General features: G+C 41.5%; 1 protein-coding gene across 1 annotated transcript; it reads left to right on the top strand.

Annotated features, from left to right (window-relative positions):
* The first annotated feature begins 2916 nt into the window (after positions 1-2916).
* PSMD5 (proteasome 26S subunit, non-ATPase 5) lies at positions 2917-26084 on the top strand. Its single transcript, XM_037059165.1, has 10 exons — positions 2917-3151; positions 10080-10224; positions 11234-11347; positions 11788-11916; positions 13868-13977; positions 17300-17442; positions 18219-18410; positions 20731-20840; positions 21224-21364; positions 25397-26084. Exons 1-10 carry the CDS (start codon positions 2976-2978, stop codon positions 25652-25654), a joined length of 1518 nt encoding a protein of 505 aa, XP_036915060.1. The 5' UTR covers positions 2917-2975; the 3' UTR covers positions 25655-26084.
* Positions 26085-27052: the final 968 nt, after the last annotated feature.

Genomic DNA, 27052 nt, shown 5'->3' with positions numbered 1-27052 from the left:
GCAAGTTACCTAACCTCTCTGAACTGCTAGGGGAGGGGGTTGCTAAAGGATGGGCTAATAGAACTTCATAGGTCTAAAGGGAGGATTAACAGTACAGGCTAATGTAAAAGTGCTTTATAAAATGGAAGATCATGTCAGCATTTTCAGAGTAATTACCCTCATGGCAACTACTAAGGTTAACTCAGAAAACCTCCATTTGTGATTGAAGCACTTAGTATCTAGGAAAAACAGAGTTAGGAAATGAGGCTAAGTGGTTTTAAGAAAACCTTTATATTCAAAGTCCACTAAAATAAACCAAGACTCTGATCTTCTATACCTATCATGTTAATAAGAATGACCATTTACCTTAGATTCTGAGATATGTCTCCCACTTTATTCCAGCACTCCAAATGAAGCCTATTAAGTTTAGGCTCAATAAATGTTTGCTCAATAACTAAATGATATATATGGACATGTGGCTGGTGATTATAAGGATGGTCATGAAGAAGGTGATGTCGGGGCAACAGGGAAAGGATGGCAAGAGATGAATTGTTATTTGGAAGAAACTGCCTCTCGGTTCAACTTCTTCCTTCAACTCAGGCACCTCTGCTCTTTCCAAATTCGATTCCAAGGTTGGATTCCAAAAGTCCAATCCTGCATTTCTGGTTTGGGCAGATTCTCCAGCTCCAGTAAGATTCTTAGTGCTACTGCCTGACAGTGCAGGCTCTTCCCCTGGAGGCTTCTCACCCTCCCTCTACCTGTGCCTCCTCCTATCAGCATTCAGACTCACACTCTTCTTCAGACTTATTCTGTGTCCATCTCCTTCACCCACATTTCCTCTTCATTATGTATCTCCCTTCTTTCTTCAGAAAAGAGGTTTCATTTTGAAGCTTCTCTTGCGCCTCTTTATAGGTACATGACAATTTCATCATGATCTTTTTTAAAGGCCAAACTTCAATCCAAGAAAGGATTGAAGCATCAATATTAATAATTAATTGAAGCAACCATATTAATTGCAGCATCAGTGAGGCCTCAAGCAGAGAATAAGACAGCATTAAATTTCCTTAGGCTCATCTTTACATCTGGTTCTAGGGACTTGTCTTCTTCCTCATCTACAGACTCTCATTATTAACAAAACTTGGAACTTGAGTAGCTCATCAATTTCATTTTCATCAATACTGATGAATTTAAGGCGCATCTGTTTTTTTCAGACTGATTTTTTTTAAACAGCTTATAGAAAATATGCATGATCATTCATTCACATGGTCCCAAAGTTTCCACCAGGCTTTAGTAAGAATGGCTGGTTTTATATCATCCATCATTTCTTTTAAAACTACCAAAGTGTCAGCAATGTTGTTGCCATGTTATTTTCAAAGTAAGGCAAGGGGTTTCATTCAATACAGTCAGTAAAGTGGTCAGACATGTGCTTGGTATAATACCTCCTGGATGCTTCAACTATTCCCTATCCAAGGACTGAAGATAGCTAGTGCCTTCCAGAGGGAGAAACACAGTATTACCTGAGGATGAGCAAAGAACAATGAGCCTGGGTGATCGGGACCACTGTTCAAAAGTAGCAACACTCTGAACTAAAGTTTTGTTTTTTCTGTTAAACAACTCTGGGCTTAATAGATAAAACAATTATGAAACCAGGCCAAAAAGAGGGCAGCAGTTAATGATACTCTGGGGTGTGATGACCAGGAAACAGTAAGGTTTTTTTTTAAACCTTCTTTCCAAGAGACACATGGGTTTAGAATCTTTCTAAAGCAGCAATGGTTTTTATCTTCTTGTCACTTGTGTCACTGGCGCACACAAAGAGGAAAATCCTGTCTTTAGCTTCCTCTAAAACTTCTCGATTGTTTTTTTCCCTGAGGTCTACTAAGGAATGCACTTCCAAAACAAGCTCATGTCCTTGGCATGGAAGACCCTTTGAGGCACATAGCTTCTAGCTCTGATCAGTTTCTGGAGTTGCTTGGAGTTACTTCGCTGCCAACTGGGCATTTAACGGTTCTTCCTCCCTTATCAACCCTGAATTTCGCAAACTGTAGCGACTTCTACATTCTCAAGCCATCCCTTGTTTGCATGAAATTTATCTGGGTTGCCTTTCCTAGTGGTTTCCATCAGATGTGTGTAATGCATTTGGAATGGTTGCAGATGGCCTTCAGCATCAGAGGCTGTCACTCACCCCCACCCCCATGGTCTGGTCTGGTCTTGTTCTGGACCCAAAAGGCTAACTCAGTTTCCATCTTCTTGATGGAAACGATACGCGCGTTCTTCCGCGCGTATAGTCACGCGGAATGAACACCACCTAGAGGAAGGGGGCGAAACACTTCATGACGACGGCCTTCTTGTTTTTCTGAACGGTGCGCTGCAAGGTCGACTCATTGACGCCCCCAAAGGGTCCCCTGTCGGTGTTACGCTTTCTTCCAGCATCTCGAGATTTTTCTCGTCTTGCCTTCCAGGGGCTTGGCCCTCTACCACCTCTTGATACGTGCCTGACCAGGGTTCAAGATGCCCATCACCTCCGCTCCGCCTGGGGTAGCCTCAGCCGCTGCCCAGTCCTCAGCGGCCTCTGCCACTCCTGCCCTCTCCTCTGCCGAGAGTATGGTTTGAGAGCCAAGGAGGTCGCTCGCAAGACCAGTAATTAACCTTCCGTGGCTCCTCATTCTCACTATTCCGCTTGCCAGGTATTTGACGAGCCTTCAAGCCCCGTGGGAAATATACAAGCCAACAGGAAAAGTACAACTGCGTGACCAATTGAGCGGCGCCTCAGATGTCGCCGGACAGCGACCCCACAATCACCAATGATCGTCTGCTCAGCCCTAACGGACACGCGTCTTCGAGCGCGCCCTCTCCACCAGCTCCGCCTTGCTACTGGAGGGTTTGCAGTCACAGCCAAAACTCCGCGAAGAAAGGCTGCTTGCGTCAGATCTCGCGAGACCTAGAAGGCACTCCGGGAGCCGGGCGGGAGGCGGGGCGAGCCCCTTCTCCAGGGGCGGATGATGGCGGCTCAGGTGCTGGCATTGTTGAGGGAGGTGTCGCGGCTGGAAGCGCCGCTGGAGGAGCTGCGCGCGCTTCAGTCGGTGCTGCAGGCGGTGCCGCTCAGCGAGCTCCGCGAGCACGCGGTGGAACTGCAGCTTGGCCCGCTTTTCTCTCTGCTCAATGAGAACCAACGGTGAGAGGAGCCCACAGCTTGAGCGGGGTGGCGGGGGCGGGAAGACACCCCCGAGTACAGAGATGGGGGCGGATGGGATGAAGGGGGTGCTTTTCCAGTGGCAAAAGAAGGTTAAAAAAAAAAAAGCTGACGTTTCCGAGGGAAAAAAAAGCTGACGTTTCCGACGTTTCCTAGGCTCAGAGGCAAAAGAAAGCGTTCAAGTGCAGTCTCTGAGCTGTGCCCCTGACCGTCTCTTGGTCTCATTGCCTTCATTTTGAAATAGGAATTGAGCGGAGAAAGCAAGGTTGCGCACCTACAGGGAGGACGCCACAATCTTGTGTACAAACGCTTGACTATGTTCTTCTCTGAAGAAGGGGTTTTATCGTAGCAATTTGGCAAGTTCCAGTATTTTAGGTTCGATATTTTAGCTCCAGTATTTTAGATTCACGTACCATTTGACCCAGTAATTCCTGTTATGGGAATTTAACATGCAGGTATACTCGCTTACAAAATGAATATACAGGAATATTCTAACAGAAGGTGACATAAAACTAAAAACAACCTAAATGTCTATTAAAAAGGGATTCTAGTCCTGGCTGGTGTGGCTCAGTGAATTGAGCACGCGCCAGCGAACCAAAGGGTTGCTGCTTCGATTCCCAGTGAAGGCGCATGCGTAGGTTGCAGTCCAGGTCCCCAGTAGGGGGCGCAGGAGAGGCAACTACACATTAATGGTTCTCCCTATTCCTCCTTCCCTTCCCCCTCCCTAAAAATAAACATTTTTAAAAAGGGGGGATTCTCAATAAGTTTTGAAATATTACCACGTAACACTATGCTGCTATTATAAAAGTTGAGGTAGATCTCCGTATGTGTCTATCGAGCTCTGTGTTGAATGAAAGAATTGTAGGAGTTTACGATTGCGTTATGAATAATTCTGGGGAAAAAAGAATTAAAATCCCTCCTCCCAGGCTATTATAAATTGGGAATATATGAAAGGTAGAACAGAAACTATTAATATTGAAGTGGAACTTAGAATGATAGGATGGCAACTTTTACTTTTCATTTCACGTACATTTGTGGTGTTCGACTAGAAACAATTTTGTATTCATAATTTAGAAATTAAAAATATTTGTGATCCAGGAATTTTGTACTTGAAAAGAGAATGACAGCCCTGGCTGGCGTAGCTCAGTGGATTGAGCACGGGCCTGCGAACCAGACGATCGCGGTTCGATTCCCAGTCAGGGCACATGCCTGGGTTGCAAACCGGTTCCTTGCAGGCTAACTACCAGCAGGGGATGCACAAAAGGCAACCATACATTGATGTTTCTCTCCCTCTCTCCTGCCCCTCTAAAAATAAATAAATAAATAAAATCGTAAAAAAAAAAAGAGAGAATGACTTACTGGATCCACAGTGCATCATTTAGAAGGGTTTCTTGGCTCTGACCTAAGATTCCTCCCTTTTTCATAGGTTTTCCTTTCACTAAATCCAGCAGTTAATATTATTCAGGTCAGCTTATAAAATATCTCTTACTTGTCCTCTTCAGTTCGGGCCTCTATTTTCTTCTTGTTACATATGCTACATTCGTCTGACCTGTTACCTCAAGGCTTCCTTTTCTAAGTGTGTCCTTCCCATGCTGCAACCACAGTGAACTCTGGGTTCAGCTGGCTCACATCTTCCCTGCGGTTTCCCCGCTGCCTACAGTGTAAACCCATGAATTCTTAGTCTGGCATTTGGATCCTTGCTTTTCAGCGCAACACATCCTTTCCTTCTCCTCAGCACCTGTTTCATCTGCTCCTGCTACCACTTGCCTCCCCTGAGCAGGACTTGGCGCTTTCCTAGCTTTGTTCCTGCCAGTTCTCCTACCTGACGTGCCCTCTCCGTATCTAAATTCTGTCCATCCTTGACGGCCCAGTTGACTCCAGAAAGTCCTTCTTGGTCACTCCTGTTGCCTATGACTGGTCCTCAGATCTCCTGGAGGACGTCATCGTTATTTTTGTTAATGATACTTGCCACCATAGCCTTATTTTACAGTTCCGTATGTGTTTATTTCTAGTTTGTGAATTCTTCAAAAGTGGGGGCCATATTTTGTCCATGTCTGTATCCCTTCTAGGGCTTAGCAGACAATACAATATATGCCCAATAAAAGATTGGACTCAGTAATTTTAGAGAGGCCACCTCTTCCAGCCTCTTTGTAATATGGATGAAGAAACTTTCAAAGGTCACACCGTAAGTTAACACCAAAGATGCAATAGGATCTGAAATGAAGGGCAGTCTGGAGGATAAGGTCCATGGGGGAGTTGGTTTGCTGAATGAATGAGCAGTGCTCTAGGAAACAATTTTAATGGAAATTTGAAGACAGGGTAATTCAAAACTGGGTGCATACATAGTGCATACCAACGGCAGTTGTGGAAGTAATTCTCTACATAGGTCAGCAATCTACAGGGATATCGCTGTTATCCTGACTAACTCACACAGATCGCTCTATACTGGTCAGTGTCTGATCAAATAAATGTGAATCTAGAATCTTGACAGAAGTTTTTATGAAAGAAATTAATTCCTCAGATTACTGTTTTACCACATGGAAGTCAAACAAAACTGATTATAAGTTATTAACTCTTTGGCTTCTTGGTGCCAAAGGGCCACATGTGACCTGAAATTTGTGCACTATACATTTTAACATACTGTTGGGAGCTGTTCTTCCTGATTTCAGGGACTGTAGCCTTTTGTCCCACGGCTAGAGCTGAGTGAAAAGGCCTTGGGGACACAAGCCACTAAGGAGACAGAACATTACCTCCTGGCAGGAGCGTAGCCCCTGCCTCCCACACTTCCCCCTGCTTGGCTGGGGCAGGTGATGGGTTAGCCAGTGATGGGTAAGATCCCTCAAAGGAGGAGGGGCAACTTAAGACAGGCACTGTTGCAAAGGGCCATCAAGGAAGGACTTAGGGGTCTTCAGAGAAGGGGCAGAAAGACCCTCACCCTTTGGCTTTGTCATAGCCTGAGTCCTTAGTCTTTCTGCAAAAGTCTCTTAGTTTCTTGGCTGCTTTGCTATCCCAGCCCAACTCAGCCTGGGAACTATGCCAAGAGGCAGCTGGGACCTTGTACTGGAACAGTCGGCTCCAGGGGGTGAATCTGGCCAGAGAAAGAATATACATTGTTTTCTTTGAGGCTTGCTCTGCCCTGTTGCGATGAAACTGACACTCGAGCTAAAGCCAACCCTGACCAGAGACAATCCCTTTGTTTCTTCAACTATTATCTATAAATGAACTCAGTTTTTCATGACTGCAGCTTTGTAGACACTGGTTGATGAGCTTTATGTGCATACTATGTATCTGTGAGCTGAACCCAATAAAATCGCAGGGAAGAAGGTGTTCAGGACCTTTCTCTTTGGGGGGACTGGTTACCTTTCCTCCCCAAGCAGATCATGTGTTGGGCATTTTTATTCTCATTCACGGTGACCCGGGGGAGTTCTACAGGCAGAGCCCCCCATCAAGCTACCATTGCTTTTTTAAAAAACAGATTTATTGAACTATAACTTATATAAGCTACACATAATAAAATGTACAGTTTGGCTAGTTTTGACATGTATATACCCATGAAATTGTCACCACAATCAAGATAGTGAAGGTCCCTCTCACCCCCACGTTTCCTTGTGCCCCTTAGAAGTCCCTCTCCACTTCAGCCAGGCAACCACTGTCTCCTTTCTATCACTGTCGATGAGTTTGCCCTTGTTTTTTTTTTTAGCATTTTATATAAATGGAGTCATATAGTATATACTGTTTAGTTTCTTTGACTCAGCATCATTATTCTAAGATTTATCAAGGTGGTATGAAGGAATACTTCCTTCCTTCTGTTGCTGAGCAGTGGTGCGTGGCGCAGATCTAGTGCAGTTTGTGTACCAGTTGCTCTGTTAATGAACATGGAGTTGTCTCCAGCCTGGGCGTATCACAGATAATACTGCTGTGAACATCCGTGTACAGTCTTTAGATAGGCGTATTCTTTCTTTTCTCTTTGAGTAAATACCTAGGAGTGGAAGGAGTTTTTGTGAAAAAACTACTGTGGCTGGATCATATGGTAGGTGTGTATTTAAGTTTTTAAGAAACTGCCTAACCCCTTTTCTAAGTGATCGTACCATTTGACATTAAATTTGACATTCCCCCATAGGGATGTGAGAGTGGGTTATAGGACTCAGTGTAAAACCTAAAACTATAAAACTTCTAAAAGAAATAATAGGAAAAAATTCTTGTGACCTTAGGGTAAACAAAGATTTCTTAAATGTGACACCGAAAGCATGATCCACAGAAAAACAAATTGATAAATTGGACTTTATCAAAATTAAACATTCTGCTCTTCAAGGTCACCATTAAGAGAATGAAAAGGCAAGTCACAAATGGAGAAAAATCTTTGCAAACAATATACGTGATTAAGGACTTGTATTCAGAATATATAAAAACTCATAAAACTCAATAAAAAGAAAAGAACCGCCCTGGCTGGTGTAGCTCAGTGGATTGAGCATGAGCCTGCAAACCACACAATCGCGGTTCGATTCCCAGTCAGGGCACATGCCTGGGTTGCAGGCCAGTTCCCAGCAGGGGACTCACGAGAGGGAACCATACATTGATATTTCTCTCCTTCTCTCCTTCCCTTCCCCTCTAAAAAATAAATAAATTAAAAAAAAAAAGAAAAGAACCCACTTTAGAATGTATAGAATAGTTGCACGAGATATATGGATGGGAAATAAGCATGTGAAAAGATATTCAACATCATTAGTCATTAGAAAAATGCAAATTAAAATCACATTGAAATTCTACTGTACACTTATTAGATTAGCTAGAATAAAAAAGACACCAGAGCAATCCAAGTGTTCAATCAGTGGATAAATGGATAAAAGAAACATGGTCTATACATACAGTGGAATATTAACAGCCTTAAAAAGAAGGGGAATGCTAACACATGCTGCAATGTGGGTGAACTTTGAAAACATTGTATCAAGTGAAATAGGTCAGACACTATCCCACTTACATGAGGTACGTGGGGTGGTTAAATTCACAGGAGAAAGTAGAATGGTGTTTGCCAGGGGCTAAGGGAAAGGGAAAATAGGAAGTTTGTGTTTAATGACTAGAGTTTGTTTTAATGAAAGATGAGAAAATTCCGGAGCTGAATACTGGTGATGATTGCACAACATCGTGAATGTACTTAATGCCACAGAACTGTGCATTTAAAAATGGTTAAAATGGTGAATGCTGTGATATATACAATTGCAATTTTTTTTAAAGGAAAAGAAACCCATTAGCATTCTCTCCCCATTTCCTCTATTATCCCCTCCCCCAGCTCCTAGCAGCCAGTGATCTGCTTTCTGTCTCTGGATTTGTCTTTTCTGGGCATTTCATGTAAATAAAATCATCATCAAAAGGAAATCCTTGTGTCTTCTTTCACTTTGCGTAATATTTTCAAGGTTCATGTTGTAACATGCACCAGTATCTATTCCTTTTTATGGCTGAATAATATTCCATTGTGTGGCTATACCACATTTATGTATTTAATTGATGGGCATTGGGGTTGTTTCCACTGGTATGAACATCCATGTACAAATTTTTGTGTGAATATATGTTTTCAATGATCTTGGGGATATGTTCATTTTAAGGCTTTGCTATTTATTGCTTAATCACCTTTTAGCAAGACCATATCTATTTAATAGTGTGCTCCCTATCAGCAGTGTATGAGTGCTCATTTGCTTTCACTGCCTATTAAGAAAAAAGGCAGTTATTCTAGAAATACCTTCTGCTTTTACATCTATAGTCATCAAGTTCTGATTAACTTACCTCTGTAATAGCTCTTGAATCTTTTCCCTCTTCTCCATCGCTACTCACCTTTCACTCTTTTGTCACCTCACCATAAACTGCCTTCTCACTGACAATTCTTTCTCTAACACTGACACAGAGTAATTTCTGTAAGTGAGATCTCATCGTGTTACTTCTGCTTTAAAATCACTTCTTGAGCCCTGGCTGGTGTAACTCAGTGGATTGAGCGCAGATTGCGAACCAAAGGGTCGCCAGTTTGATTCCCAGTCAGGGCACATGCCTGGGTTTTGGGCCAGGTCCCCAGTGGGGGGCCATGTGAGAAACAACCACACATTGATGTTTCTCTCCCTCGTTCTCCCTCCCTTCTTCTCTCTCTCTTAAAAAATAAGTAAAATCTTTATTAAAAAAAGTCACTTCTTGACTTGCCATTGCCTTCTGGAAAAAGGCAAAATTCCATAGCAGGACATAAAAGACCTATCAGAATCTGACTGCTGTGCATTTTTTCTATTTAACTTCTTGCCATTCATCTCTCTCCTTTTACCTTCTTCCCCCTTCTCTGCCATTCTGACCCCAGTCATTCAAAGCTACTTGTGGGTCTTTGAACATACAACACTGTCTCAGTCTTCTGTGCCTTTTCATGTTGTGTGCCCTTTACCTGGAACACCCTTCTCTTAGCAACTCCCAATTTTTTCCTAAAGTTTTGCTCAGGTGTGCCCTGTACCCTGTGTTCTCTACTGAGCTCCCATGGTTTCCACCTCTAGCCTAGCATTTATCTAACTGAACTATAGTTGCCTGTTTCTCTGCATATTCCATTAGGCTGAGTTCCTTGAGGTTGTAGAATATAGTGTACCCTTCTTTGTGGCCCCAACACATAGGTACAGAATAAATGTGTAATAAATATTTAATGTTAAATTAGAAGCTGGTGGGGTTTTTTGATATTTCCAAGTTAAATTTTGGTTTATTTACTTATTTATTTATGTATTTTTAATTTAATCTTTATTGTATTTTTTTTTCATTACCCTTCATTCTCCTTAGAAGCTGGTGTTTTGAATAGTCTGTATGGAGATCATCATTGAGCAAGGTGTCAGATATTACCAGGTTCCTGTCTACCTGGCAGGACATGAACTAATGTGATCTTTCCTGTCTCTTTTAGGGAACAGACTATTTTGTGTGTATCCATTCTGGAGAGGTTGCTCCAAGCTGTGGAGCCAGTTCACTTGGCCCGGAACCTCAGGGCTGACCTGCAGAAGGGACTGACACACCCTGATGATTCTGTAAAAATACTCACTCTATCCCAGGTATGAAATTTTTCTAGCACATAATAAGGGAACCAACACTTAGTGACTAGTGACTAGTGTTGGTTCCCTTATTGGCTCTGAGCTAGGCTCTGTGCAGAGATGAAGAAATCACGAGCTCTCTTTCTGTCCCTAGGGAGTTGTAATCTATTCTAGTGTATGTAGCTATGACCAAGGGGGTACAAGCTAAAGAAAGAAGTTCCAAGTACCATTGGCATCATTCATTCATCAAATACTAAGTTACTTTTATATGCCAGACAGTGTACCATATGCTGTTAGAGCTACCAAGATAGATAAAGCCTATTTCTTTTCCTAAAGGAGTCCCCAGTCTAGAGAAAAAGATTGCCATATTAAGTCTTATTGTAGTGGCATGAAAGAAGCTCTGTTGAAAGGTCACTTAACCAACAAACCAAGACAGTAACTCTTACCACCCTGGTAGTCAAAACGTGTTACTATTTGAAGAACTGCTGCTGAGAATGTTACGAACCAAGCAACTAGTTTATCCAGTTGGTATTCAACTACTTCTTCTCCTTTTCTCCTCTGAAGTCGTCTTTCAACAAATTAGGGAAAGTATTTATCATTTATGTGCTAGACGTTGTAGTATGTGCTTTACCTACTTAGTCTCATTTAATCTTCATTACTGTCCTGCATTTAAGTATGGAATTCCCATTTTATAGACAATAAATTAGGCCCAGAGAAGTTATTTAATTTGCCCAGGGTTTCAGTATAGCTAAAAATGGATAGAACTAGGATTTTTATTGTTTTTACTCACTGAGGTTCTGAAGTCTTTACCCAGCTTTTTTTTTCTTCTTCATTTTCTTTCAGAGATATCACTATGCAAAATGTGCATTTGGCTTTAGTGAATTGGGGTCATTTGGAATTTTTAATGACTTGTCTTATAGTTGTAGTCAGGAACTCTTAAAAATAACTGTACACTAAGGTAATTTGAGTATCATGTGTTCACCTGTAGCCCTACCCTGGAAGAGTATTTCTGATTGCTTTTTTCTTTCAGGTCGGAAGAATTGTTGAAAATTCTGATGCTGTTACTGAGATTCTAAGTAATCCTGAATTACTAAAACAAATCGTTTATTGTATTGGGGGAGAGAATCTATCTGTAGCTAAAGCGGTAAGTCAGCTAGAACCATCAGCTTAAACATGCAGCAATATCGGTGCCCTAAAAGACAAAGGAGATGCTCTGCATTGAGAGGTGAAGTTTTAGAAGGGATGATTTGCATAATTGAACTCACAGCTTTATATATATGGCATCAAATAAGTAAATGGTGTCAAATAAGTACTAGTAAACCACTTCTAATTTCTAGAATACACATATCTAAATTATCCGTCATAGGGCGCACATTGGGTACTTCCTAAGAAGCAAAACTTACATAATTATTTTCTATTAAGAATGCTGTATATCTTTTCCAATCATAAATAATAATAGCTAAAACATAGGGAATGTTCGTTGTATAAGGTGCATTCCATACATTAATTTTCACATCAGTCTTAGAAGTAGATACTAATATTTTGTATTTTTATGACTTAAGAGAGATTTTCTTTCTTTGTAAGGCCATTAAATCCCTGTCAAGAATATCACTGACCCAAGCTGGACTGGAGGCTCTATTTGAAAGCAATCTGCTGGATGATTTGAAAACTGTGATGAAAACAAATGACGTTGTTCGATACAGGATCTATGAGGTGAGACAGAAAGCATACTTTCTGATGCCTATTATTCAAGTGCAGTAAGAATTACTTTGAAAGGCAATGTGGCTCATTTAACATGTATTTATTGAGTATATAGTCTGTGTTAGGCCCTATACTGAGTATTGGGGATACAGGGGTGAATTCCTCACCTAGTGCGTGAGACAACCATATAAAAACATGTACACTGCAGCCTTCACTAGGTGCTTCAGTTGGTTGGACCATCATCCTGTACACAGAAAGGTTGCAGGTTCTGTTCCTGGTCAGGGCACATATGTAGGTTGTGGGTTTGATCCCTGGTCAGGGTGCATACAGGAGGCAACTATCAATGTTTCTCTCTCTGTCTCCCCACCCCACCCATTTCTCTCTCTTTAGAAAAAAAAAGCAGTCCTGGCTGGTGTAGCTCAGTGGATTAAGCACAGGCCTGCGAACCAGAGGATCATGGTTTGATTCCCAGTCAGGGCACATGCCTGGGTTGCAGGCCAGTTCCCAGCAGGGGACCTACGAGAGGCAACCATACATTGATATTTCTCTCTTTCTGTCCTTCCCTTCCCCTCTAAAGATAAATAAAGTCTTTAAAAAATAAAATAAATCAATAAGCACATCTTCAGGTGAGGATTAAAAAATGTATGTGTACTGCTTTATTAAGTACTATAATAAAGGAGATACCATTGAAACTAGACTGAAAAGCTTAGTTGTAGCAGTAGTAAGAAGAAATGGCTTTGTTTGCACTAGCTTTGTACTGAGCACTGTGCTAAATCCTCACATGTGTTGTCTTTAATTCTCACAGTAAACCCTATGCATCATTATCATTAACCTCACTATTGATGGAATAATTGACCCAAGGCCACACAGTTAGTAGGCTGTTTATTCTTTAATTTTTTCCTGAAAACACTTTATTACTTTGCATGCCTTGATATCAAGCTATCCCAGTTTTTCTTCTGCTTCTCACTGTTTCTTCTCAGCCTCCTAGCTAGTTGTCCTCTACTGAACTGTTAATTGTGGGGTTTGTGAAGGCAAAGTTCCAAGCTCTCCCCCTGTAATCTGCATTTTTTCCTAGGCAGTTTTATTCATCCTGGGATTTCAGATCTCACCTGTAATGGTGATGACTCTCAAATGTTAACCCCTAACCCAGACCTCTCTTCCGAGCTCAGATGTTCATGTCCAACTGCTTACTCTCTCTCCCCCTTGGACATATTCTAGGCCCCCACATCATGCTGAAATCGAACTCCCTGTCTTTTCCACCCACCTCATGCCCCTAATAAAAAACAGCAACAACAAACTGGTTGTCTTATAGTTCGTGTGGTCTGATATTAGACCTTGAGCTCATTCTCTATGAGGCCTTGTTCTCCCGGCCACACACCCTTTCAGTCATTACGTTATGTCAGTTTTTCTTAAACGCACACACTTCTCTTCCTTGGCATAGTCACCAGCATCCTAGTCCAAGCTGCCAGTATCTCTCACTGGGACTTCTGTATCTGCATCCAAACCGGTCTCATTCATTTTTGTCACCAGCAGTCTGTCCCTGCATGCAGTCAGAAGGATCTTTAAAAACCCAGATCTGGTTCTGTCATTTCTCTGCTTGAAATCCTTCAGTGTCCTCTGTCTCCACTGAGCCCTCGGGGCACACTTGGTGAATGAATGAGTGGATGACTGACAGAATGCATGAATGCTTGAATGATTTTTATAATCTGTTTGTTGTTTCTGATTCAGGATTTCATACCTTGATTGATTATTTCTTTTGTAAAAAGTGCAGATATAATGGAGTGTTTCTGCGACAAAGTAATTTCTTACATGTTCACTGAAATTTTCCTACCTGTGGAGACAAATAATAGATTTTTAAAAATTAATTTATATAAAGTGCCTAATTCTGCATTTAACTTAAAATGAGATTTGATGCCTTTGGCACACTTTTATCTTTTCTACTATTTCTGTTCTTTTCTTTCAGCTAATTGTGGAGATTTCTTCTGTGTCACCAGAATCTCTACACTACTGTACCGCCAGTGGATTGGTAACCCAGCTTCTCAGGGAACTGACTGGTGAGGATGTGCTGGTCAGGTATGTTGGCTATGAGAGTTCTTAGAGCAAAATACCCTCCTTCGGAGGGCCAGGAGACAATCTGGGACTCATCTTCCCTAGAGCAGCTTGTGTTCGGCTGCAGTCTCGTAACAGATGTGTGTCCTGAAGGAGGGGCCTTTAGAAACTTGCTCAGCTGCTATTGTGACAGCATACTGGAACTTAGCACAGCCTGGTATGACGACAGCTACTTTTGGATGACTGTGTTCCCTGTCCTTAGGCATACGTGCCTGCTCTTAAAAGTTGTCATCACATGATAACTGCCATTCTGCATTACTTTATGTACTGTTGTCCACACTTTTTGGCATTGTTAAATAATAGCACTATAGCATGATGGAAAACATGGACTTCTGAAAATGAGTAAGATTTGGGCTCACATGCATCTCTACTTATTAGCGTTTGATCCTGGACAAAGTATTATAACCATTTTGCACCTCAAGTTTCCTCAGCTAAATAGAACGATGAATCTATAAAGAAGATAGTATGAGGATTAAGTGCTTTTACCATACAATGCCTGACACAGGTCCCGAGAGAAATGCTAATTTTAGTCTGTTCACTCTCAGACCTCTACCCCTTAAGTCCCCTTAATATTTGTCAAATGTTTACTTTTTTAAAATATATTTTATTGATTATACCATTACAGTTGTTCTATTCCCCCCTTCATTTCCCTCCACCTGCACACTCCCTCCCCCACCATTCTCCCCCCCCTTAGTTTATAACCACGTGTCTCAAGTTCTTTAGATTCTATATTTCCCCCACTATTCTTGCCCTCCCCCCTATCTATTTTCTACCTACTGTCTATGCTATTTTCTGTACCTTCTCCCCCCTTCTCCTCCTCCCACTCCCCTGTTGCTAATCTTCCACGTGTTCTTCATTGCTATGGTTCCACTCCTGATCTAGCTGTCCTCTTGGTTTCCTTTTGTTTTAGGTGTGGTTGTTAATAACTGTGAGTTTGCTGTCCTTTCACTGTTCATATTTTTCATCTTCTTTTTCTTATATAAGTCTCTTTAGCATTTCATATACTAAGGGCTTGGTGATGATGAACTCCTTGAACTTGACTTTATCTGAGAAGCACTTTATCTGTCCTTCCATTCTAAATGAAAGCTTTGCTGGATAAAGCAATCTTGGATGTAGGTTTTTGGATTTCATAACTTGGAATACTTCTTTCCAGCCCCTTCTTGCCTGTAAGGTCTCTTTTGAGAAATCCACTGACAGTCTGATGGGAACTTCTTTGTAGGTGACTGTCCCCTTATCCCTTGCTGCTTCTAGGATTCTCTCCTTCATTTTAGTCTTGGCTAATGTAATGATGATGTGCCTTGGTGTGTTCCTTCTTGGGTCCAACTTCTTTTGGACTCTCTGAGCTTCCTGGATTTCCTGGACGTCTATTTCCTTTTCCAGACTGGGGAAGTTCTCCTTTATTATTTGTTCAAATAAGTGTTCCACTCGTGGCTGTTTCTTTTCCCCTTCTGGTACCCCTATAATCCGGATGTTGGAACGTTTAAAGATGTCCTGGAGGTTCCTAAGCCTCTTCCCATTTTTTTGAATTCTCATTTCTTCATTCCTTTCTAGTTGAATGTTTTGTTCTTCCTTCTGGTCCATTCCATTGATTTGAGTCCCAGTTTCCTTTCCATCACTATTGGTTTCCTGTGCATTTCCCTTTATTTCAATTAGTTTAGCCTTCATATGTTCCTCTAATTTGTGACTATAATCAACCAGTTCTGTGAGCATCCCGATAAACAGTGTCTTGAACTGTGCTTCTAAGAGGCTAGCAATCTCATGGTCGCTGAGAGTTATTGGCTCTGGGACTTTGAGTTCTTCTTGCACCATCTTTTGGGCTGTCCGTGCCTGTTATGTAGCAGGATCGGAGCCCTAGGTGTTCACCAGAACAGGGCAACTCAGTCGCTGGGTTGTGATGCTGTATGTGGGGGCGGGGTCAAAGAGGAGCAATGGCGTCCCGTCTGCTGCCTTCTGTGCCGCCCCCACAGGTGCCGCAGCTGCCACTGTCACTGGGGCCCACGAGTTTTGTCCCACTGCACGCAAGTGTGCCACCACCATCAGCCCTCTACCCCTGGGTTCGCCCCCTGGGGCCTGCGTGGTCCGTCTCACTGTGCGCGAATGTGCGACCGCGGTCAGTCTGCCCCGCACCCCGACTTGTTCCGGGCTGCCTGCGTGCCTGGGTCGGGGGATCTTTCCTGTCCGACCCAGCTCCGCTGCTGGCTCTGTCCCTCTTACCGTCCCGGTTGAACGGTTCGTTGTTGTCGGACTTCCGTATAATTCAGTTTTCTGTTCTTTGGCTGTGTCTTTGTTCTCCAAACCTTTGTTGTAGTCAAACTTGGTTGTGGGAGAAGGCACAGTGTTTCCACCTATGCCTCCATCTTGGCAGAAGTCTGTCAAATGTTTACTTGTTGATACTCCACACAATTTACTGATACACCCTAACTGTTGAATACTTGGTGTGTGTCCAAGTATTTTGCTGTTCCGATAGCACTTATAGTTATCTTTGTGTGCCCAGGATTTTCTTTCCCTTATCTTAAATGATTTTTGGTTGTCCCATGTTCTTTAAATGTGACTGAAATTGTTGAACTCCTATGCATAAGTCAGTCGCCAGTTACACTAATTCATAGCACTCCTAATAAGGAAATTATTTTGTTAGCTTTTTGAGCTATGTATCAGATTTTGTGACATAGGGGGAAAACCCTACAAATAGTCACTTAAAATACTTTGGGAAAATTGATCATGGTTGGATATTATGTGATACCAAAGAATTACTGTTAATTTTGTAATATGTGGTAAAGACATTATAATTATATTAGAAAATATTCATGTTTTTTAGAGATGTATATTAAAGTATGCAGGGGTAAATGCCAGGATGACTAGAATTTAACATAATTTAGTAAAAAAAATAGAGAAAAAAGAAATAAAATAAATAAAGCAAAGTCTAGATAACTATGCAGTCAGGATTACGGGTGCCTGGGAGCTTACCGTTCTGTTCTCTTTATGATATGTTTGATATTTCCCGATAAAATACAAATTTAAAAAATAAAATCTCTTAGGAAGTAGCTATGTTATAGTAGAAACAGTAAGTGGGGCTTAAGTCAGGAAGATAAGATTTTAGTCTAAACTCTACCTTTTAATAAAAATGTGATTCTAGACAAGTTGCTGCAATTTTCTCATCTTGAACTCTCATCTGAAAAGTGGAGCCAGGATTATTGGCCTTTCTGATTTGGTGGGATAGTTAAATAAGCACCTACATGAAAACAATTGATAAACCGTGCTACTCATATGCAAAATCTTGGCATTTCAGAGCCACCTGTGTAGAAATGGTGACATCATTGGCGTACACTCATCATGGACGGCAGTACCTTGCTCAAGAAGGAGTCATTGATCAGATTTCTAATATAATTGTTGGGGCAGATTCAGACCCTTTCTCGAGCTTCTACTTGCCAGGTAAGAAGTGCTGATGCCTGTGGAAATGATGGTGCATGTTTTGTTTCTGAGTTGATCTCTGTCAGGGGAGGCCAGGGATCGTCTTCTTTAGAGCTTATTCCCCTGAGACGACACCCAACCCACAGACCCCTAATGACGTGGACCCTGTTGCTCTGAGAGCCATGCACTGATGTTGATTCTGATTTTCTGAAAGTGTTGCTGTTTGCAACATCAGGAGGGTTTCCTTTGCACCTCATCCAAAAGAAGCATAGATAAAGATATGAGTAGTGGTATTTATAGTACATTCACAGATTCATCAAATCTCTGAGTTGTAATTTTAGTTACTATAAGAACTACGACAGCCATTCTGTTCAAAGATGTGGTTGATTAGTTTTCTTGAGCACTTTTAGAAACTGGAGATTATCTTTTATAAGGTGGCCTAGATTACTTCCTTGTTGAAAATGGTTTAAAATTTTTTCCTGATAATGACTCCAAACTTACCTTCCCATGATACCTACCCACTGGTCCTTCTTCTTTGTTCTCCCTCTTGCATGTGACGATGCTTCAGTGTTTGAACCCAGCTCCATCGACACCCTGGGGTCCCTGTTCCCTCAGCACCACACGTGTCAGGTCCTTTAGTATTTCCTTATGGTCCGTCTGATTGCCAGGCAGCACAGTACCGTACCCTTTCTTCTGTTTCTCGCCTGTAGTTTCTCACTGTCCCTATGAAAACATAGGACCCACAGTTTATTCTGTCTTCTTCCCCTATTAAAATATATTTTCGTACATATCTCTAGGATTTGTGAAGTTTTTTGGAAACCTGGCTATCATGGATAGTCCTCAACAGATCTGTGAGCGTTATCCTGTTTTTGTGGAAAAAGTCTTTGAAATGACAGAAAGTCAGGACCCTACCATGATTGGTGTAGCCGTGGACACGATCGGAATCCTGGGGTCCAACATCGAAGGAAAACAGGTTTTACAGAAGACAGGTCAGTACGACTTGTTATAAATTCATTGGCTGGTACATTAATTACATTATAAAAACTACTTTTACTGCCATGTGCAGTTTTTTTACCATGACCTTAGACTCATCTCTAAAAAATCGTAATTATCAGTGAATTATATCCATTTATTTATTTATATTTTATTTCTTTATCTTTAGAGGGAAAGGGAAGGAGAGAGGAAGAGAAACATCAATGTATGGTTGCTTCTCGTGCATCCCCTGCTGGGAACTGGCCCCTGCCAGGAACTGGCCTGCAACCCAGGCATGTGCCCTGACTGGGAATCGAACTGCAGTTGTGTGGTTTGCAGGCCTGCGCTCAATCCACTGAGCTACACCAGCCAGGGCGAATTTTATTTATTTATTAAAGATTCTATTTATTTATCTTTAGAGGGGAAGGGAAGGAGAGAGGGAGAGAAATATCGATGTATGGTTGCCTCTTGTGTGTTCCCTGCTGGGAACTGGCCTGCAACCCAGGCATGTGCCCTGACTGGGAATCGAACCGCGATCCTTCGGCTTGTAGGTCCGTGCTCAATCCACTGAGCTACACCAGCCAGGGCTCAGTGAATTTTTTTAAACTTGGCTGGGCCAAACAGCCTTTCCCCTCTGCATCTTCCTTGAACAGTATTCCTGGTACAAAGTATTCCTGGTACAAAGCTGGAGTCAGAAAGACCTGAGTTCATGTCCCAGTTCTAACACTCACTTAGCTTTTGGGTTTTATTTACTCCACTACTCTAGGCCTCATTTTCCTCTTTTTAAGAAAGGGTGTAACAATTACTTCTCAAGGTTGTTGTGAATATTTAATGAAAAGACAAATTTTTGTATTTGTAATATCAAGGAAGAAAAAAGTTGTTGCAAGATACTATGTTGCAAATGATACTTTTATCGAACATCCATGAGTATCTTGCAAGTATTATGAATTCCACACAAACAAATAATATGTAGCACTGTTAAAAGTTGTGCACTCTAGGTTCAAAATTAATATGCTGTTGTGTAACACAACTAGTATCCTTGTTATATATACTTTTCTAATGACAGACTCCTGAAATCCTTCAAAGAACATACCTTGTCATTCTTACTTTACAGATAAGGTAGCTGAAACTCAGAAGCTAAGAACATTTTCTAAGATCATGCAGACTGTGGGGCAGCTGCTACTCAAATCCAGGTCCTTTGATTCCAGGTCCTCTACACTTTGACCTATATATGCTGTGCTGCATATAAACGTGTCTTCTGGGCCTCTCTCTTGGTCACTGACTACATGTTTATTTTTATGTTGGTTTAGGTTGGTAGGGGTCATAGTGTAAAAGCAATGCATACTTTAAACATCTCATTGTTCACTTAGCACCCATTAAGCTGGCTATTATTAAAAAATAACAAGTGTTGCCCTGGCTGGTGTAGCTCAGTGGATTGAACACGGGCCTGTGACCCAAACAACCGCAGTTTGATTCCCAGTCAGGGCACATGCCTGGGTTGTAGGCCAGTTCCCAGCAGGGGGGACACGAGAGGCAACCATACATTGATATTTCTCTCCCTCTCTCCTTCCCTTCTCCTCTAAAGATAAATAAATAAAATCTTTTAAAAAAGATTGCTTTCTAGAAAAAAAAACAAGTGTTGACAAGGATGTGAGGAATTTTGTGTTACTTGTATTTTACCCTTGTGTGTATCTGGTTGGAATATAAAGTGGTGCAGCCACTGTAGAAAACAGTGTGGCGGTTCCTCAGAAAATTAAACGTAGAACGACTGTGTGACCCAGCAATTCCACTTCTAGGTACATACCCAAAGGAATTGGAAACTGAGTCCAGTAGATACTTGTACACCTGTGCTCATTAATAGCTATTACTAACAATCGCCAAAAAAGGGTATAAATAGCCCAGATGTTCACTGATGGATGAAAGGATAAATAAAATGTGGTATATACGTACAATGGAATGTTATTCGGCCTTAAAAATGAATTAAATTCTCTTACATGCTATGACATGGAGAAACCTCGAGACATGCTAAGTGAAACAGACAGACACAAAAGGGTAAAAGCTGTATAATTCCACTTACATGGGGCACCTAAAATACTCAACTAGAGACAGAAGGTACAAGGGAGTGAGAGGAACGGGGAGTTACTGTTCAATGAGTCTGACTTTTGGTTTGGAATGATGAACAAGTCCTGGAGATGGATGGTGGATGGTGGTGATGGTTACACAACGAAGTGAATGTACTTAATGCCACTGCACTGTGTTCTTAAAACTGGTTAAAATGGTAAATTTTATGTTACTTGTATTTCACAACAATGAAAGCAATCTCGTTGTCCTTTGTAGGAACTCGATTTGAACGCTTACTCACAAGAATAGGCTATCAAGCAAAGAACGCCTCAACGGAGCTCAGAATCAGGTGTTTGGACGCAATTTCATCTCTTCTTTATTTACCAGTAAGTAGACTAGGAAATTAAGGAATGATAATGGCATATGTTTGGGAGAGTAAATCTGTATGAGTTAACATAATACTGGTTAACTTAAAATGCTGACCAAATGAATGCCATCTTTTTTACCCTTAGTAAAAGAGGGTAACCCTCTTTATATGACCGGTTACATTTTTAAAGTTAGAGTAGAATCATAGAGTACTGGAACTGGAGCAGAGCCTGGAGATTCCTTAATCAGTCAGATCTAGAAAAACTGGGAAAATCTGGGTTGGGTTTGGGGAAAAATGCTCCGGACTTGGCAGAAATCACACAGCAAGTTAATGACAGGGTGCTGTCAGCACCAGGTTGGCTGACTTCCAGACATCTTGAGATTTCTCTTTTCTGTCCGATAGCCCGAGCAGCAGACCGATGACCTCCTGAGGATGACGGAATCCTGGTTTTCTTCTTTAGCTCGGGACCCGTTGGAGCTCTTTCGTGGCATGAGTAATCAACCCTTTCCCGAACTGCACTGCTCTGCCTTAAAAGTGCTCACGGTAGGTCCTTCTGGGCCTCTGCTGTTCGGCACCCGAGCACCTGTCTGCCCTGTCCCAGGAATACATAGTGCATAGTGGTTTCTGGCCCCTGCTGTTACTGCAGACTAATGAGGGAGACGGGTGTGTCTGTAGGTTGGTTAAGTGGTAGTAGGTGCTGTGGCAGAGCACAGGGTGCTGTGGGATCACAGAATAATTCTAGATTCTTCATCTGCCGTCAAGCAAGCCCTTACTGACCTAGGCTGGTCTTCCTGAGCCTTATTTCGAGCCATTCCCCTTCTGGTACTTAATGCTCCAGTAATTGCAGACTTTGCTTCCTATCTCTGGACCTTTGTGTGCTGTCTTCTTTCAACACTGTTCCCTGACTTTGCTTGTTAACATCTTACTTATTTTCAAGGACTAGCTCAGGTATCTTCAGTAAGCTTTGGCCAAAACCACAGAGCTGACTTAAGAAATGTTGGCTCTCATACTGTTTTTGTTTTTTTTTAAGGTTTCATTTATTGTGCTGACTGATGTGGTTTAGTGGAATGAGTGTGGCCTGTGAACCCTGTGAACCCCAGGGACCTGTGGCATGTGTGGTCGCCAGTTTGATTCCCAGTCTAGGGCACGTGCATGGGTTGCGAGCCAGGTCCCTGGTGGGGGTGCGCAAGAGGCAACCACACATTGATGTTCCTCTCCCTTTTTTTCCCTCTCTCTCTTCCCCTCTCTAAAAAAAAGGGATTTTATTTATTTTTAGAGAGAGGGGATGGGAGGGAGGAAGAGAGAGAGAAACGTCAAAGTGTGAGAGATAGAAATACATTGATCAGTTGCTTCTCTCACATCCACAACTGGGGACCCAGCCTGCAGTCCAGGCACATGCCCTGACCGGGAATTGAACCAGCAACCTTTAGGTTCGAAGGCTAGTACTCAGTCCACTGAGTCATACCAGCCAAGGCTTATTCTTTGCATTTACTCATTCATTCAGCAAATATTGGTTGGGTTTCTTTGTTTTGTTTTGTTTTGTTATTGCTAGGTGCTAGGGATACAAGAGTAAACAAAATATACAAAGATCTTCCTTTCATGTAACTCACTATCTATTGAGGGACCCAGACAGTAACTATAATTGTACAGTTAATGATATAATTACAGTTGTGGTAAGGATTATACCTCTGTGTTCCGTTTATTACATTATGTTGAAAATGTTTATTTATTGACCTGCCAAACAGAGTTTGTCGAGCATTGGAATAGACGGGTAGTTAGAACATGCACCTAGCGGGGGAAGCCTGTGCTGCAGGGGCCCACTGTCTGATTTTATCTGATTTAACTTTGCAGCCCCAGCACTTCCCATGGTACCTGGGCTTGTGGAAGTATAGTCACCACTGAAGTAATCTTAAGAATGGGGCCTCAAGCAGCATGTTTTTTGACAGAGGCAGGGAATAAGAAGGGTGGAGGTGACAAGGAAGGGAAGACTCCCTGCAGGATGTGATATGAGTGACGACCAAAAATACCAGAATTATCTCGGGGGGGGGGGGGGCCTTGTAGCACAGGCTTCCCCCGCTAGGTGCATGGTCTAGGCACCTGCCTGTATCAGTGCACCATTTGGCATCATGAGAGGCTACATTCGGCCCCCGTGAATTTTTTTTGAAGACTCTTTCAACACATTTGCCCATTTCATGATGGGTGATTTACAGGTGCACCTGTTCACACTGTACTCAGTGTTCAGCAGTTTTTAACCAAAAATGGCNCCTCAAGCAGCATGTTTTTTGACAGAGGCAGGGAATAAGAAGGGTGGAGGTGACAAGGAAGGGAAGACTCCCTGCAGGATGTGATATGAGGGACGACCAGAAATACCAGAATTATCTCTGGGGGGGGCCTTGTAGCACAGGCTTCCCCCGCTAGGTGCATGGTCTAGGCACCTGCCTGTATCAGTGCACCATTTGGCATCATGAGAGGCTACGTTCGGCCCCCGTGAATTTTTTTTGAAGACTCTTTCAACACATTTGCCCATTTCATGATGGGTGATTTACAGGTGCACCTGTTCACACTGTACTCAGTGTTCAGCAGTTTTTAACCAAAAATGGCATGACCCCTGGCCCCACCCTCCCTATTCACCCGATCTTACCAGAGCAACTTTTTTTTTGTTTGTTTTCCTGGATGAAAATAGTCTTCAAAGGGAGACATTTTGCCAATGTGAATGAGGTGAAACAAATGGCAGAAGCACTAAAAAGTATCGAAATGGACAAGCTCAAAACTGTTTTGAGCAGTGGAAAAAATGTCTCAATAGGTGTATTGCATCAAATGGAGAGTACTTTGAAGGTGACTGAAGTTTTAACATGTAAGAGTAAATACACAATTTTTAATAAATAAATTCTGGGGTTTTGGGGGGTTCCCCCGTTTTATATGATCTGGGTCTTGAAGGATACACCATCCCTGTCAACGTCAAGAACACTGTCTTTAGACTATTTCACACTTGCCAAAAGTCGCTGCAGAGGTCATTTTGGCTTCTATCATGGTTATTTTCATTATTACATTACTGCCTTTCTCACTTTTGTACCTTATGCTCTACTTTTTGATTTAGTTGTTGTGACAGCTGTTTTTATTTCAGCCCACTCTTCCTCCTCTACTATTGTTAACTAGCCTGATGTTTCTCAGACTTTAAGATCTTGTTAAAATGTAGATTCTGATTCAGTGGTTCTGGGATGGAACCTGAGATCTTGAACTTGAAACAAGCTCCCAGGTGGTACTTCCGCTGCTGGTCTGCAGAACACATTTGGATAGGAAGGAACTAAGCTATAAACTTGATTGTTCCTTGTTCTTCATTAAAATGTAGTGGTGAGATTTTTAAACAAACATTCTAAAAGTTGCTTTTTCATGATTTTAAAAATTGGGAAAAATTGAGAAGTAGGTATTTTTGAACTCACATAAAATCATACCTGTTTGGTGTATTTCCTATTAGTAATAGTGTTAATGTTGATGGGTTGATAGATGATGGATGAAATATTTCAAATATACAGTCATACTTTGCTACCTCTGCCTAATCCCCTTCCCTTTCCTGCTTCCTGAATGTAATCACTGTCATGAATTCAGCATTTACAGACCCACAAATCATTTTGTACCTTTACTGTGTACATATATATATCCTTAAACAAATTACAGTCTTTTACATATTCTTTTTTTTTTTTTTAAGATTTTATTTATTTATCTTTAGAGGGGAAGGGAAGGAGAGAGGGAGAGAAACATCAATGTATGGTTGCCTTTCGTGCGTCCCCTGCTGGGAGTTGGCCTGCAAGGAACTGGCCTGCAACCCAGGCATGTGCCCTGACTGAGAATCGAACCGCGATCGTCTGAGTCGCAGGCCCGCGCTCAATCCACTGAGCTACACCAGCCAGGGCTACATATTCTTAAAGTTTATAAATAGTATCATGTTTCTATCATTCTGCAATTTGCTTTTTCTCTTCGATGTTATGTTTTTAGGATTTATCTGTACCAAAGGGCAGTTAGAGAGGTATTAGTATTTTACTGTAAAGCTACAATATACCATTCTCCTGTAAATGAAGATTTAGGTAGTGTCTATTACAAATGATGCTGTACAATGAACATTCTGGAACATTCTCTTACCATCTTATGCACATGTGTAAATTTCTTTAGGATAGTCTTTTCCACTCTAGTTTTTGTCTTTATTTTCTGCTTTTATAATTATGCCACATATATAATTTGAATCTATTTTTTTCATATAACAGACCTACCTTTTTAAATAAATACCCTTAATGTTTAATTTTTTATTGCTATATACTGTAATTTACCCATGCCCCACTATTAGACATTTATGCTGTAACTGTCACACTGTTATGAGCATCTTTGTATACAAAGGTTTTTTTTCTAATATTTAGATTATTTTCTTAAATTAGATTCCCAGGAGGGAATTTACTTAGGCATAAGGTTACCATTTTTAAGGTTCATGTTGCCAGATTTCTTTCTAAGGATTGAGCCATCCCACTAACAAAGTTAACTTCTGAAGTCTCAGAGGAGTTGTGTTCTTTCTGTCTTCCATTTCAGGCCATTGCAAACCAACCCTGGGCTCAGAAACTTATGTTTAACAGTCCAGGTTTTGTAGAGTATGTGATGGACCGGTCCGTGGAGCGTGACAAAGCTTCAAAGGATGCCAAATACGAACTGGTGAAGGCACTAGCCAATTCTAAGACAGTTGCAGAAATCTTTGGGAACCCAAATTATTTGAGGCTCAGAACTTACCTGAGTGAAGGCCCATACTACGTGAAGCCTGTTTCCACAACAGCAGTGGAAGGAGCTGAATGATTTCTTCTAGACCATTTTTGGACCAAAACTTCTAAAGCATTTGAGTTCCTCTTTTTTTAAAACAAAGACCTCTCTTCCCCCCAGAATTATCACGGACATTTGCTGTGTTCCTGCACTGAAGTGCAGTGTGAAATCAACGGAGCAGGCAGACATGGTCATAATTGAAAGAGACGTTTTTTGTTTTACTGTTTTTGCCAGAAGATGGAAGTTTTGATCTCCCAGAAGGTTTTCATGGACTTACTATCTTGTTTTTAAATCTGCTTCATCTAAAATGGAACTCAGTTGTTTCTCTTCATGATCTTTTTTTTTCTTGTCCTTTTCCCCCTTCTGATTCCATTTATAGAGTCTTGGATATAACTATTCTTTGAAAAACAAGTAATATGGGATCTTAATATTTTGTTCTCTAAGAATAAATACTTTTGATAAGGTCTTTTTTGGTTGTTTTTGTTACTATACTTCCTTTGAAAAATAGACAGTAAACTTAAAAATGTTTCTAATATTTTTGATGCTTTTTTGCTATTGATCAATGAATTTTACTCTGTTGTGGTTTTGGGGGAGGAGGGGAGATAACATGCTAACCCAAAAAGGGCCCCAAACTGTCTTTGTTTATTGGTGGGTCATCATTGTTGAGGATTTTGATTTAATTTTTCAAATCCATCAAGGCAATATGACGTTGATCAGAGAGATGGCAATGGACTTCTAGTAGTCAGAGTCAAACAGAGGGCCTGCTGTGTATAAACCAGGATGCCATCTCATCGACTAGCAAAGGACGCAGGCACTTTCTTTTCATTATCAAGAAGTGCCCCAGCCTGTTTTCCAGTGCCCTGCTCTCTGAAGACACCACCCACCAATCCAGAGGCTTCTGCGTGAGTGTGCTGTCAGTGTGCCAGTTAAGAATCTAGGGGTAGGTTTCTTTGAAGCCGTGGTGACACTGATAAGCCATCCCGACTTTGTAACAAAATGGCTCTCGGTTCCTGGAATTCTCTTGTCCCCAGATCGAGCATCCTTTCTGCCATCTCTGGTAGCCCTGAGTCTCCTTTTTCCTTCTTTCCGTAACTAGGCTACAGCCAGCTCTTCCTGGCCTGGAAGAAACAGTCTGTCTTTTTAAGGTGACATTTGTTTAACTCAATTCATGATGTTGATTTTATTTATTTAATGTCAGAGCTCAGAGGATTGTCTGTCCTATGTATGGCCTACATACTCACTCTGATTTTGTGCCTGTAATTTTTTTAAAGATTAAATGAAATTTGCAGATTATTATTTTACTTTGCATTTAATAAATACTGCAAGCAGAGGTACAGATATGAAAACAAGAGAACACATTTGGGGAACTACAAGTAATTCAATATGATCAAAGCCTAGAGGAACACGGCAAATTTCTTTATAATTATTACAAAG

Source organism: Sturnira hondurensis, unplaced genomic scaffold, assembly GCF_014824575.4.
Source record: "Sturnira hondurensis isolate 20B ecotype Veracruz unplaced genomic scaffold, ASM1482457v3 Scaffold0010448, whole genome shotgun sequence".
Taxonomy (NCBI): domain Eukaryota; kingdom Metazoa; phylum Chordata; class Mammalia; order Chiroptera; family Phyllostomidae; genus Sturnira; species Sturnira hondurensis.
This window is presented reverse-complemented; position numbering and strand designations above follow the sequence as displayed.